Consider the following 16222-nt stretch of genomic DNA (forward strand, 5'->3'; position numbering starts at 1 on the left):
CATGGTGCACAATCATCCTAACTAATTAAAGATAATATTGCTTTTAGCTAGCCAAATAAATATAATTAAATGATCCTCCAAAACTATCCACACCTTTTATGGATTTACATAAATGAATGTTAAAATGACTTGGAGGTTCTTTAGGTAGAGCAACAAAATCTAAGAAAATGACTTGGAGGTTCTAAAGCTATAGACACCTTGATTTACATACCCAAATAAACAATGAATGATGTGGTTATTGTATATAAATATTTACACTGACATGCATAAATATTATATTCTTAAAAAAATTGTTAAAAAATAACAACATTATTATTATTAGTGTAATATATATATTATCAGTGTAAAAATTTATATATAATCACTATATTACACACCATTGATTTATATTATTTTTTTTCAAGATTTAATAATGATTAAAAATAAATAATCAAATGATGAACCGATAATATATAAAACTCTTATATATGCATATTTTTTTTCTTTATTATTATTATTATTATTATTATTATTATTATTATTATTATGGGTGCTATTATTACTAGTATAAATACATGAGTATGCTTTCCTCATTATGCATCAAAGTCTTATCCAATTAAGCCATGGCTATGACTACTTCCAACACAAAACTAACTCAATTCTTTCTTCCAACCTTCATAACTTTCTTCCTCATACTACTCAACAAGGTGAACTCATCCTCAAATCAAATTTCCTTTACCATCAACAAGTTCATCTCAAATGAAACAGATTTGATCTTCCAAGGTGATGCTTCAGTTTCATCAACTGGTGCATTACAACTTACCAAAGTAGAAAATAATCAACCAACCCAAAATTCTGTGGGTAGAGTACTATATTCTAAACCTATTCATATTTGGGACTCAAAAAGTAGCAAAGTAGCAAGTTTTTCTACTTCTTTTTCATTCATTGTGAGTTCACCTGATACAAACCAACCTGCTGATGGTTTAGCTTTCTTTCTTGCACCAACTGATTCTCAAATCCCTCCAAATTCAATAGGAAATGGTGGGTTTCTTGGAATTTTTAATGAACAAACTTTGAACACTTCAAACCAAATTGTTGCTGTTGAGTTTGACACATACACTGGTAATAATTGGGACCCAAGTTTTCAACATGTTGGTATTGATGTGAACACTATTGCTTCAATTCAAACTGTGTCATGGGGTTGGAGGAATGGTGAAGTAGCTAATGTTATCATAAACTATGTAGCTTCAAATAAAACTTTAACTGCAACCCTAACTTATCCTTCTGATAAAACAAGTATTGTTGTTACTGCTTCTGTTGATTTGAAGACAATTCTTCCAGAGTTTGCTAGAGTTGGATTTTCTGGTGCAACAGGAGCACTTGTTGAAACAAATAATATCCTTCAGTGGTCTTTCAGTTCAACATTCAAATCCAAGAACTAAGCTTGGTGTGGAAAATATATGAAGCATAATATTATTGCATGTTATTACTTTGTATGATTTGGTGGACTATAGTTTATGCAAACTAAATAAACTTGAGCTGAAATAATGGTTATATACATGTATCTACCTATGAAAAAAAAATTATTTCTTTAATGATATTGCATCCAATATTAATATATGTTAAAACAGAAAGATAATAGCTTCTTTGGATTTTATAAGGGCTTAAGATTCGCGATGTTTGGGATGGTGCTTCTTAGAAATGCTTAAAGTTTGTTTAGATGGAAAACTTTAAAGGGATATTATGTGGATGGTGTTTCATGAGGATTAAAAAAGTAATAAAAAATTAAGTAAATGACAGATCAAGTTAAAAGTAGGGTTGAGCAAATTAAGTTTGGATGTGTCAGACTCGATCCAAAAATTAATCTGAGTTGTGTTGAGATGGAATTAGGGGAGAGAAATAAATCTCACAGTGTGTCACTTTTTTTGATCGGTTAAGAAAATAATTTATTATTAAATTTTAACCAATAAAAATAAATGCTACATGAAGTAATACTCTATTTTAGTACAACAAATATTGATCCTTAGAGTCATTTTTAGGTATTGAATCCAATCTATTCCAATTCATTGTTAAAAGGGTTGGATTTTGAAATTTTACTTTTTTGCTTGCTTCTTGTCAAATAACAAAGACGGGCTATGATTCTAATTTTACTTTTTTATCATAACACTTTCATCTTTGAAATATTAAAAAAATCATATTAGTATTAAAAAATCGGTATTTGTAGCCAAAATAGTCTATGTCATACCATAAAAGATGCTAAAAATACTTATTTATCCTACATTTGATTTTTATGAAAAATATCTTAGGTTTTATAAATTTTCAGAGACTAAATTAGTAGACAAAATTTGTAAGGAACAAAATAGTTATTTCTTGTGTATAAACCACCAACTGTACCAAGAACTAAATGCTACAAAATATTAACCAATTAGTAAAATATTTTTAAAAAAAATATTAGTAATCGGGTTGAATTGATTAAAAATAGTACAAATCCAAATTTTAAATCAAAGTTGATTGGATTTTGGTTGGATTGGATGTGGTTCAACCTAATAAGAAAAAACTAACCCAATGTTAGAACATATAATTTTGATATGTTGCTCACCTATTGCTAAAAGTGTGTGGCAAATGCAATGTTCAAAAGTTGATGTGTAAATACTAAAACTCAATATTTACTTATATGATTTTTTTAAATGGAAAGATTAAACTTGGAGATTATTATACAGATTAATAATTATTTCTTAAGGAGTAGAAGATGCATGATATTTTAAACCTAACTAATGTATTGTTCTAAAAAAAATGAAAATCATTCAAAGAGAACTCATTTTCCATCTTTTGTTCTGTCCCACTAAAATCATGAGAAAGATTTATCTTGCACTATGCAAGGAGTAGTTTCTATCAATGAATTTATGATATATAGCCTTGAATCAAGGTGTAATAAGTTTTATTTTCTCGCTTTATTTTATTAGTTGTACTAATTGAGGTGTTTGCTTATGATCCTTAATCATTCAAACCTCGAAACTTTTTTTAATCTTTTGATTAGAATAAAATTGTTGTATTTGAACATAATAAATTTATTTACGCTAAACTTTATTAGTGTTATAGGATTTTGTATCAATTGTTACTCTCCTAATGGGTTGAGTCCTAGAAAGAGCGACATAAAGAGAGAGACATGTAATAATTTCTCAATATAAATTTAGTATTATAAGGAGATTAAACTTATTGCTCAAATTTTATAAACTTTGAAGAGAAGGAGAAATCACCAAGAATGCAAGAAGCAAGAACAAATTTAACTGAATATCATATGGAAATATAGTAGAAACTGGATAATAGGTATAAAAGAGGGGTGAAATACCAATGCATAGTTTCTTCCATTTTTGACATACAACAATTATGTTCTTTCTTTCTCCATATATGTGCAAGTTATTCCTTTTCAATCATGATATCCACCTATCATTTTTTACCTACACTCTTTTAATACCTTCTTTGTAATAATTAATCATCAGCCTAATGTTTTATTAAGTGCCAAAATCATTATAAAATATCCACTTATTTTGTGGCACTTTAACTCATTAATGAACCCAAAAAACAGTTTTATGCTTTTACGCGATAAAGGCTAGTTAAATGACCAAATATCATCATTGAGGTGTTTGTGTGGGTTTAAAAGCTAAGTTTCTGGACAACTGTCAACCAACCTCAGTGCACGAATTAGGCTGAGTGGATTAGACAACAATTGACACCTGCGCTCAATGGCAGCAGAACTGCACCAAGCGCAAATCGTATGATGGGCATATTTGAACAAGAGTAAAATCAATTAGCTATGGTTTCTTATATGCTAAGCGTAAGGCCTGCACTTATCGCAAATGGGAGGTGCACTTAGCGCAGATGTTACGCTTAGAGCGAGGTGGTGTGTTGAAAGGTTGAACCTTGCTAGCTGAAGAGTTAGCTATGAGTTATATATGTGCTTAATGCTTACTTTAAGTTTGATCATCTTATTGCATACTTTGTGAATGAAATGCTTAGAAAAATCCTTGCATGATTGTGACTTTGTATAATTCATCATTTGGTATAACAATTAACATAGAGTACTATATATATATATATATATATATGTTTAATGGTTCATATATCTTTACCTTATTAATTTATTTGCTTGAGATAGAGCTACTTTAATAAGCTATTAGTAAGAATGACAACGGGGTGGATCAGTATCGAGTTTATGCTTACTCAACCCCGAACTCGAAATCTAAAACCCGAATCCGAACTCAATAGAGTTGAAATTTACAATACCATCCCGAACCCCGTCGGGTTTCGGGTAACCAGAACCCGATGTGGAACCCAAAAAATTAGTTCTGCTTCAATGTTGAATTGTAAAAAGTGTCATTGGGAATATATGGATGTTTTATTTCCCCAAGGAAATGCACAGTACATTGTACATTGCATAAAGACGAACAGAATTCATGAATCATTGTAGTTGTGTGTTTATAAAACACTGCATGTGCCCAACTCCATATATAACTTGTTTTCTGGTGTTAAGAAATAAATTGATAGACAAAATCAAATCCAAAGTTAAATAAGGTCCCTCACGGTCTGTATTAACTTTTACAATAATGAAATCATAATTTACTGCATTGTAATAATGAAATCATAAGGCACTCTTGAACCCCTTGCTCCATTATGATAAATGAAATGAAATCATATGAAATGCACGATATCTAATAGGTTTGGGGCGAATGCGGGGTAGAGTATCAAATGTACCAAATTTGACCCCGAAATTTGGGATCGGGTTTTACCCGAATCCAATCACAATGGGTTTCCCCGTCAAATTCGGGTTGAGTTTGGACGGGTACTCACAGGTTCGGTTTTAATTGTCATCCCTAGTTATTAGCATAGACCAAGACATTAATGGTTGATATAATTGAGGTGTTGCATTTTACTCAATATCACATGCGTAGACTACTAGACATAAAAGTATGATTTTATGAGTCATACTTTTTCACTCTGTGTGTAAAGTTATTAAACATAGAGCTTTATTGCATAAACTACTAATTCGACTAAGATAACACATTTTAGTCATTTAAAGTCATTTGTGTGGAAGAATGATTACTATAATTAAATTTGTGTTACTAAATTGTATCTATAGTGATGGCAAGTAGAAATTCAATCCTAACACCTTGTATCAAAGTATTACAATCTCATTTGCCTATTTTAGTGTCATCAACCATAAACCATTTTGACAGATAATTAGTATAATAATTGTTAGTTGAAATGTTATAATTTAGCAAATAGTTACCGATACGATAACTTTACTCTTTATTTGTTTACGACATAATTGGTTATTTCTATACTAAGTTGTCTATTAGAAAGTTTCTCCAATAACAATGTTTTAAACAATGATTAAAAATAATCACAAAAAGAATGTGGATATAGAATAGTGAAATGATATCAACTATATAGTCCTTTTTCTGTACATGGATGAATTATATAGTCTAATATACAAAGAGTTGACTACTTAGGCACGAGTCAATTAGCAAAAAGGAAAATATCCAAAACTACATTCCTTTTCACACATTGCAATGTAACAAGACAACAACCATAATATAATAATAGATAAAGAAATAAAAAATGTTATTGTTAACACAACTCATCACTTATATTTATGTAGCACGTTGAGATCAATAATGGAATATTAATCAACTTCATTCATTTGTTTTGTTTAGAAAGACTTGTATAAAGATATACGAAGAAACAACAAATAAATTTAAATAATACATTAAAAATTTAATTACAATTAAAATTTAATTTTAAATAATAACACCAAAAAACATAAATATATTTATCTTTATATATAACGTATTATATATATCTTTACACAAATTTTTCTCTTATTGTCATTAAATTAACACAAAGTGATGATTCCCAAATCTTCAGTTCCATATATTCAAACCTTTACTAATTTTCAATTCAGCTTTCCCAGCACAGAACCACCGGATCCTTAGTAGGGCACTTTCCCCACTATGTTTTAATTTTTTATTTGTAAAATATAAATGATGGAAGTTGAAAAAATATAAAATTTTATTAAATACTTTGATTCAAAATGACTTTTCAATAAAAATTTACTCCATTTCATTTTTTTTATATGATTCTTCTGGTTTCTTTCACAAGAATTAAGGATGTTAGTTAATGCATTTAGTTTTAAAGAAAAAATGTATGTACTAATGATGTATGAGGTTTAATCTTTACTGATTCTTTAAAAAAATAATACAAATAAGTGATAGTTGATGTGCTAAGTGTATATAATACTTTTATAATGTCAAGTATTCAAGTTTTATATATTTTGTTTTGAAGAATTAAAATATATTTTTTGTATGGAGTATACTCTATATTATATTTTTTTAGTGGAGATATTTTATTTTATAACATTTTGTTTTATTATGACTTTTTTGTAGAATGAAAAAGATTAAGGGGTATAATAGGAAAGTGAAATTATACCGTAGTAATAGTTACAACATGTTTCACTATATAGTAATGTTGTGAAACTTGAACCGGATGTCAAACTGGAAGAGGCTTCGTATCAGGTTTAATCGATTTAAACAATTAAATTTTCCAGTCAGGCCGGATGATTTTATATATAATTAGTATTTTTTACCAATAAATATATAATTATATATAAATGTGAAATTTTATATAATTAATAATTATGTATAATTATATTGAAATAACATCTCTCAATATTTTTGGACCGAAGTAAACCAAAAGATTATGATAGTGTTCCATTTTTTAATTTTAAGTAAATCGTTTAGTTTACTTCTCATGTTATTTCAGTTTAATCGCATTTAACACAGTCAAATCAAAATTTTCCCGATTCAAAATGGTCAAACTCTCATTCGGTTAAAACTACAAACCAAAATCGTTTTCAAGTCCAGTCAGTGGTCAACCGGTCGGACCGCCTAGTACGGTCCGGTTCTCACAACACTGCTATATAGTATAGATATCAACAAATACATATATTTTTACAAAATTGCCATTTATTATAATGACTTACTCATTTTCTCTTTTTTTTGCTGAGGTATTTGGTTAACTTCATGAATTAACGTATTTAGAAATTTGAAAATCATCCTACAGAAATAGAAAAATGAATATATCAAAAGCAACCTATGTCGAAGGTAGTATTTTATTTATTTATATTTCTCATTACTTTATTTTGAAAGGCAGTGCACAATCAAGAATAAGTATGTACTATTGAGGAAAATGTAATCAAATAATAACACACTTTTAACCTTTTATTTGTAATAAGATAATATTTTTATTCTTGAAAGCAAGACAAAAATAAGATTCCTCATCCTTCTTCCATAATAAAATTTAGATAATAAAATATTTTCTCTTATTAGGAAATAAATTATATTTTTCACCCACTAAAATCATGATATGTATACTTTTTTTTTAAATTTAGAAATATTTTGTAAAAAAATATGACACATATTATAATTTTAGTTACCGATAAATAATATTTATAATAAGATAACATCTTTATTTATAATAAGATAATATTTTTATTCTTGGAAGTAAGACAAAAATAAGACTCCCTATCCTTCTTCCATAATAAATTGTTGAGAATAATATATCTCCTTGTAAAAAATATTTTTGTTTAGAAATATTTTTGTAAAAAATAATTAAACATATATCATAATTTTAGTGGCTGATGAAGATAACTTATATTTATGAAATTCTTTATTCTTGTAAATTATTTTAGTAATGATTTCTCCTAAGTATCCGGCTAAGATCATTTGTGCACAACTCACGAAATTGTCTAAGTGTAATTTAGCATTATCCTAATACAAATAACCAATTGTTTATATACTCTTAATATCATGTTTCAACAACGTGCACATTAGAAAATATATCTTCTTATCAATTCAACCCCATACTATATTCCTTTTCACACATTGGAATGTAACAAGACAACAACCATAATATAGTATAATACTATAATGTATCAAAGAATAAAAAAATGTTATTATTAACACAAATCACCACTTATATTTATGTAACACTTTGAGATATGTAATAGAATCAACTCCAACACATTGGCAACCAAAGCTGATTTAAGTGTAAGAGAGTTATTCTCTCACATTGCCACTTCTCATAGAAGCATGGGTGAGGTACAAGGTTAGTAGTTTCATTTTTAGAACTAATATCAAATATAAATTGAGAAAAGTATATATACACCGAATAGTTTTATACTTGTTACTGTACTATCTACTATTCATTTTTAATCATTGTTGACTTTTACATTGTCGCGTACATATTACACTCATAAATTTATAGAGGAAATGGTACATGTATTCAAAAATAGTACTGATAGATATACCCTGAGTATATATAAATCTTTACCCTAGTAACTTCATATTAAATTAGTCTTCTTACTAGTTGAGAGACAAAGTTCTGCTATCCCAAACCCTGTCCCAGAGTAATCTTGTGTCATAGTTGTAGAGTGCAATTTGAAACACCATAGTGGTCTCAAATCTCACTTTGACCATTCTGGCTTTCCTTCTAACCGATGCTTCGAATTGCAGTAAGATTGTGGTTAATGTGATTGTGATCATCATAGTCGTTGCGGTGTGAATCTTTTATAACTATTTTTTTTAATTTGATATGGTCCTATCACCAATGATATTAGGCAGTAGCCCAATGCGGCCATTTAATTGTGATTCGGTGTCACATGCACCACCCTCAACCCGGTATTAACATTTTGTGTAACAATCTTCTTCATTGATGTCATCAGAAAAACCAGGCCATGATGATTCATCAATATGGATTCCTGAGAGCATTGACATTGATCCCATTGTTGAGGATCATGTGTCTAGAAATAACAAGAATGATGGGCCACCCCTTGAAGAAAGCATGGTAGTGAAAGTTCCTAGTGATGCTGCTTTGAACAAGAGTATTAGCAATGTCAGGAGCAGGAATGGTACTTCTCAAGGACACTGCATCAAAATGGAGAGGCTGCAATCAGGAGCAGCAGATAGAGGGCTTAAGGGTTTACACTTTCTCGATCGAACAGTCGCTGGAAAAAAAGGCGATGCGTGGAAGTCTATCGAGAAGTGCTTTGTCCAACATGCTATTGATGGGAAGATCTCAAAAGAAAAATTTGGAATCTGTGTTGGTAGATTATCTTATTACCTTTCATGTTAATATTGGGTTTCTTGCAATCTAAGTTATTGTTTCTGATATGTTCAGTTGTTTTGTTTATGATAAGTCTATATATGATGAATCAAAACTTCTGTTGCATAGGTATGGGAGCCGAATCAAAGGATTTCGCTGAGGAACTATTTGAGGCCTTGGCGAGGCGAAGGAACATTTCGGTTGCAAATGGGGCAACTCTGGATCAAGTTAGAGTATTCTGGGAGGATATGAGTAACAAAGACCTTGAATCTAGATTCCAACTATTCTTTGACATGTAAAGAACATACACTTTCTCTCTTCGTATGCGTCTCTTAATCGCTATATTTCGTAGCGTTCGACATGTGTCAGAAAAGGGAAGAATACAACATAAACAATACATTAATGCATATTGAATGGAAATTAATTAGCTTGTTTATCTTCAGGTGTGACAAGAATGGTGATGGTAGGTTATCAAGAGAAGAGGTTGAGGAGGTAAGGACTGAGAGTGAGACTAAGTAAATTCATTGTTTTACCCTTTCATCTTTCTTACTCTTCCATTATATAAAACATCTTATGTCATTGTGTAAAAGGTTATAGTGTCGAGCGCCTCGGCGAATAAACTAGGCAACCTCAATCAGCATGCTGCTGAATATGCATCTTTGATCATGGAAGAGCTTGACCCTGATCACAAAGGATATATAGAGGTTAGATGTATACAAAATTGTTATTAATTTTCCAATTTGGTGTTTATATAATTAAAACCCCCGATCTTATGTATCGTCCTCGTTTTAATTTTCGAACAGCTGTGGCAACTAGAAACTCTGCTAAGAGAAATGACGAGTTCTGAAGATGGTACGACTTCGACTGGAGCTACGGTACCGAGAAAGTATAGAACCCCTATTATCAAATTTGTCTCTAGAGCCTCAAAATTTATAGAGGATAATGGGAAAAAAGTATGGGTTATCACATTTTGGTTGGCCATAAATTTGGTGCTTTTCATTTGGAAGTTTAAGCAATACAAAGAAAAAGGAGCTTTTGAAGTCATGGGTTATTGTGTCTGCTTTGCAAAGGGTGCTGCTGAGACTCTAAAGTTCAACATGGCTCTCATTGTCCTTACTATGTGCAGAAGAACTCTAACAATGCTAAGAGAATCATTCCTCGGCCGAATCCTCCCTTTCGATGACAATATAAAATTTCACAAGTTGATTGCACCAGCTATAGTTATTGGAACTCTTATTCATGTAGTGATGCATATGACTTGTGATTTTCCAAGGATAGCGTCTTGCCCGAAACAAAAGTTCTTGACGATACTCGGACCAGATTTTGACTATAATCAGCCTACTTACCTCGGCGTTGTTGCAACTGTTGTTGGTATAACTGGAATTGTTATGGTCTTGATCATGGCCTTCAGCTTCACTCTGGCAACACAGTATTTCAGAAGTGTTATCAAGTTACCGTCTCCGTTGCATCATTTGGCCGGTTTCAATGCCTTTTGGTATTCACATCATTTGCTCATCGTGGTTTACATACTCCTTATCGTACATGGATACTTTCTATTTCTCACCAAGGAGTGGCGAAAGAAGACGGTACGTCGAGCTCTAACATTTTTATTATTCCACTAACTAACCATTATATATTTTACCATATGGACTTATATATTCATATGAACAATGCTACATACACATTTATACATTTTTTTTCAATTTGATTATATCTAGTCCTAGTTCATTTTCTGCAAACCTATATTCTGATTCTGCCACTTCTTCATATTGTGCATCACATGTATCATTGAACTTTCCTCACCCCTCAATTGTTATACACTTAGAATTCAGCCCTTATGCTCCATGTTAAGTGCTATATTATGGCATTCTTAAAATGTTCACAAATTCATCAAAAGCATCTTTTTCTATGCAGACTTGGATGTACTTTGTAGTTCCGGTCGCACTCTATGCTATCGAGAGAATTCATCCATTCTTTCGGGGTAAAGATCACCAAGCATCCGTCATTAAGGTATGTTATCGACTACTTCCTCTACCTTGTTTTGCATGCTAAAACAAGAAAAATGATTTTACAAATTGGAAATTTCAGGCAGTAGTATACACAGAAGATGTTCTAGCACTATACATGACCAAACCCTCAGGATTCAAGTATAGAAGTGGAATGTACATTTTTGTGAAGTGTGCAGACATATCCGGTTTTGAATGGTAATACTAATAACCATTCCAAACTTGGCTAGGAATATCGGATACTCAAATTTACTCTTGTTACAGGCACCCTTTCTCGATCACCTCCGCACCGGATGATGACTACTTGAGTGTCCATATAAAAGCGTCGGGCGACTGGACTAAAGAGCTTAGAAACAGATTTGCGCAGGTGATGTTTATCTGTGAACTATAAAGTCGAAACTATATATCCAATTAATTGAAGGGTAACGAATCGAAAAAAAGTTATATGAACAAAATGTTCAATAACTTTCAGGCAACTTCGATTTTTGGAACAAGCAAAGTACTTGAAAAATGTAACGTTGTCACGAAAGTTGTTCAGATTTGTTGTACTAAGCTTAGATATGCAGGCTTGTGTGACTCAGACTACACAGACAAGAAGGGGATCCCTTTTGAGGAAGGAAACTAAAGTACATTCAAATTCAAGTCCAAACCTTGATCTTTCTTCTCAAACAAGGTGAATAGAAACTCTTGGTTCTTAACTTTCAAAAATGATAAATATATATTGACTTTGTTTTTCACTTTCTTGCTTTAGATATCCAAAGATCATGATCAAAGGACCCTATGGAGCCCCGGCACAAGACTATAAGAAGTACGATGTCCTCTTGCTAATAGGCCTTGGAATCGGGGCCACGCCGATGATCAGTATTCTCAAAGATCTCTTGAACCACATGAAGATTGGAAGCCCTCAACATGTAATGTCACAACATTAATCTAATCTTATACGCATTTCGGGTGGACGCATGCTTATATTTCACCTGCAATTACTTATCTATGGGATTAACATAGCATAGAACATCAAAAAAATGTGCAGGACTCTTTACAAAACAATCACTCAGATGATATTGCAGAATCTGGTAAGAGAGGTCTTCAAAGAGCATATTTTTATTGGGTAACAAAAGAGCAAACTTCATTTGAATGGTTCAAAGGTGTCATGGATGATATTGCAGAAAATGACCAAGATGTAAGATTGAGGACTAAACTCGTCATTTTTTCCTTATTTTGTTACCTCCTGTAAAGCATCGATACTTCAATAACCTTCACGTATCCGGTACTTCATCGATGCATACCCATACATAATATGTACCTTTATATTAAACTTATGGATGGTCTAAATGATGCAGGGTATTATAGACATGCATAACCACTTGACTAGTGTTTATGAAGAAGGCGATGCACGGTCGGCGCTTATTTCCGCGATTCAGAAGCTGCAATATGCTAAGAATGGAGTTGATGCAGTTTCTGAAAGCAGGGTATTAATTTACTACACATTAGACACTTTTATAGTTCTATTGCATTGTTCTTACATTTTTGTGATGTCTCATTATATGGCAGATAAGAACTCATTTTTCTAGACCTGACTGGAAAAAGGTCTTGGCTGAATTATCAAGCACACATCAAAATTCTGAGATAGGTATAGAAAATTTTGGTGCTTTGTGAAATTACAAATGAAATTTAGCATAAGAAAATATAAAATTTCCATGAAATAAATGAAAATAATCTATGTTATTTTTGTTGTTGATGTGGATGCAGGTGTGTTCTATTGTGGAAATCCTTCTCTTGCAAAAAAATTGAAGACTTATTGTGAAGATTTAAGCCTAAAATCATCCACAAGCTTTCATTTTCACAAGGAAAACTTCTGAAGGAGCAATCAATTTACCATCATCATTTCATTTTAATACTAGTCCTTTTTCTCTCTCTTTATCCTTTGTTTTCATGATCTCTACCAAAAATTTCATATGCAGAAAACATAATAAAATTCCATTGGTCTTTTTTTATGTTCAAATTTCATCAATCTACCAAAAAGCTTATGATATATAAAATATAGCTTATCACAAGTTAAAAGGAATATTCTTTTGTTAATCAAAAACATGTTCTCACATTATATTCTTATTAGGATTTTCAATCAAACAAACTCGATATTTGTTCGAAATTCAACTCATTGTTTAAGTCAATAAATTTGGTTCATGAGTTAAACGAGTTAAACTTAAGCTAAAAATTAAGTTTGTTAAATAAACGAATCGAATTTAAGTCAAATACAATACAATTCGTTAGGTTAATAAGATAGATCAATTATATATATAAAAACGTATATATTCATATGTAGAGGATCTTTAAACTTTTAGATATTTCATCATATATATATATATATATATATATATATATAGTATATATACATATTTTAACAAAAATAATTTATAATTATTATATCTTTTTTATATGAATAAAATATGTAACATTAAAAATAAACTCTTCATAATTTAAAATTCCCACTTCTCTTTACAAATATATACATTCTTATGAAATCAAACAAAAGCAAATCTCTATACCTAGTTGGTGGAAGCTCCAACAGATGAGTTCTCACATCTAGATTATGTAACATGTTTGTCATGAAATCTGCTATCTAGTTTGCCTTTCTATGTATGTGAATACAACGATTGTCCATATTCTTCCTAACCAGGTTCTATTAATGTCCACCAAAGAAGCATAAGGATGGATATGATCACAATCATTATTAATCAAGTTAATTGCTACTTATGAATCACTTTAAGGATTATTTTCCTCAAACGTTTTACTCCCAGCTAGAGTTAGCATGGAGTAAGTACCCCACAATTATGCTCATAAAGTAGTAGATGTTCCCAAGTTCTTGGATAAGCCAAATAACCAAGTCATGTTTAGATCTAAGCACTCTAACCCATAGAGATGTAGGATTAGATATTAAACCCCAACCAAGTTTCATCACCAGAGACATGTTAAACTAATGCATTCTTTTCAAACCCAAACCACTTGCATCATTTGGTATGCAAACATTTTCCCAAGTTATTAGGTGTGTTGATCTCTGTTTGTTAGTTGTACTTTCGATAAAGTCGTGTTGAATGTTTCAAGCTTATAACACATCTCCTTAGACAAAATATTTGTCTGCATGCACTAAGTTGGAAGTGCTTCTATAACTGACTTTGCAAGAGTCACTCTAAGTGCAAAATTAAGCACATTAAAAGACTTGATATTTACATGAAGTAACATAATGTATGATCAAGTTGCAGATTTAATTTCCCAACCCTGTCATGCAAGTTCTTTCATCAAGAAAAGTCCATTTCAGACAATCATATGCCTCCAAGTCCACCTTAATAGCCAACCAACTTGGTTTACTTTTGAGTGTATGCAAAACTTTCTGAACAATTACAATATTAATTGAACTATGTCTCCCTAGAACAAAACTGCAGTGATTAGGAGATATTAGTTTCCCAATAATATTTCTAAGTCGACTAGTAATGATTTTTGTCATTGCCTAGATAACTTTGTAGAGTATGGATGACAATGTGTATTCAGACCTGTGATACACGAGATTTTAAGGCCCACTATGGAATGGGTTTTATATATATATATATATATATATCATCCACAATGTTACATTACTAATTCATAAATATGATTGATATGTTGTTAAACAGTAATGTTACATTGTTAACTAGTAATGCAATGTTGTTAATTGATATATGTAATCTATTATGTTGATTAAGCAACTCCTATTAAAACAATTTTACATCTTAATGTTGAAATAGTCAATTTAAAATGTGTTTAAAACTTTAAATTATGTTTTATAATTTTTTCTTTTGTTGCCTACATAATATATAAGATTGTAGAAAACAAACACACAACTACATAAATTACTCGCAACTATTTTTGATGTTTTTGAATTTATGGGTACCTGCATACCCGCTGGGTACCCTAAGACACATGGGTAACAGACTCAACAAATATCAGCATAAGCCTAGGCAAGTGTGAATCCAAAAATGAAGCAATTGAGAGAGTCCGGATAATACAATATCCACACTCAACCAGTATCATCCCTATTGTAGAGGAGATAGGATGATATTGAGAAAAAAAATTATGGTGAATCAATGTTCGGGACAATAACAAGCTGATTATTAGTTTCAAATTGTCTCTTAAAAGAGACCTCGATGGAAAAAAATATAGGCAACGTTATTGTTTATATAAACTCCAAATATATATTGTAAAAATAGCAAATAAAATAACTTGATATTTATAAATATATGAACACATTACGTCATTTATATAAATTTTCACTGCACATTAAAACCAGTAACGTGAATTTATATATTTCAAACCATTGATTAATAATTTTAACACATGCATGGTTTAAATGCTTAGCAACACCAATGTTGTAGGGTTCTATCCAGGAAATTGGCACAAAAGCCCGTAACCGCACGTAAAATCTATACAGGCATAGGTACCAATCACAAATAAGTATATGCAAATTTTAGGAATAAGTATTTCAAACTACCAGTAGTACACATGGGTATAGTACTATTCGTTCAAGCAGGTACCCACTATATATGTAATTATTATATTACCCTTAATTAAAATGCACATATTACCCTATATACTTATTTTCTCCATACCCTAAACATTGCATCCTTCCCTTTCCCTAATCTCCCTTTTCGTAATCGGCAACGGAACCAGCAAAGTGAGGCAGGGACGATAAAACAAATCAACAAGGTGTGTTTCTCTTTTTTAGGCACAACATTGTTATGTCTTCTCTCTCACTTACATTGTTCATTCATACCATGATTTTCAGTCCCTGTTTTATTTTTCTTTAAAATGTGTTCCATTTAATCTTCAAATATGTGTTATGTTTTAATTTAAAATGTAAGCAATTGGGTCTGAAGGAAAGGTATAGTTAGATAGTTCTACTGTACAGGTAGTATGAAGTAGAAATCAAGTAAATATTCTTATTTATGTTTTCCTTTGTACATTCTTTTATGACCAATAATATAGGGTGAAGCAGGAGATAAATAGTTATGAATATTGCTGAGAATTAGCTGAACTTTGAATTTAGT

At 31.0% G+C, this 16222-nt stretch overlaps 2 protein-coding genes across 2 annotated transcripts; both read left to right on the plus strand.

Annotated features, from left to right (window-relative positions):
* Positions 571–1536, plus strand: LOC109363345 (lectin-related protein-like). Its single transcript, XM_019609582.1, has one exon. It carries the CDS (start codon positions 603–605, stop codon positions 1419–1421), a length of 819 nt encoding a protein of 272 aa, XP_019465127.1. The 5' UTR covers positions 571–602; the 3' UTR covers positions 1422–1536.
* Positions 8749–13003, plus strand: LOC109325080 (putative respiratory burst oxidase homolog protein H). The gene is made up of 14 exons (XM_019557228.1): positions 8749–9139; positions 9268–9433; positions 9582–9630; positions 9729–9842; positions 9942–10724; positions 11053–11148; positions 11227–11342; positions 11409–11511; positions 11711–11780; positions 11871–12055; positions 12175–12324; positions 12485–12613; positions 12696–12774; positions 12894–13003. The coding sequence occupies exons 1-14, from the start codon at positions 8749–8751 to the stop codon at positions 13001–13003; spliced, it is 2541 nt and encodes an 846-aa protein (XP_019412773.1).

This window comes from Lupinus angustifolius, chromosome LG13 (genome assembly GCF_001865875.1).
Source record: "Lupinus angustifolius cultivar Tanjil chromosome LG13, LupAngTanjil_v1.0, whole genome shotgun sequence".
In the NCBI taxonomy this organism is placed as follows: domain Eukaryota; kingdom Viridiplantae; phylum Streptophyta; class Magnoliopsida; order Fabales; family Fabaceae; genus Lupinus; species Lupinus angustifolius.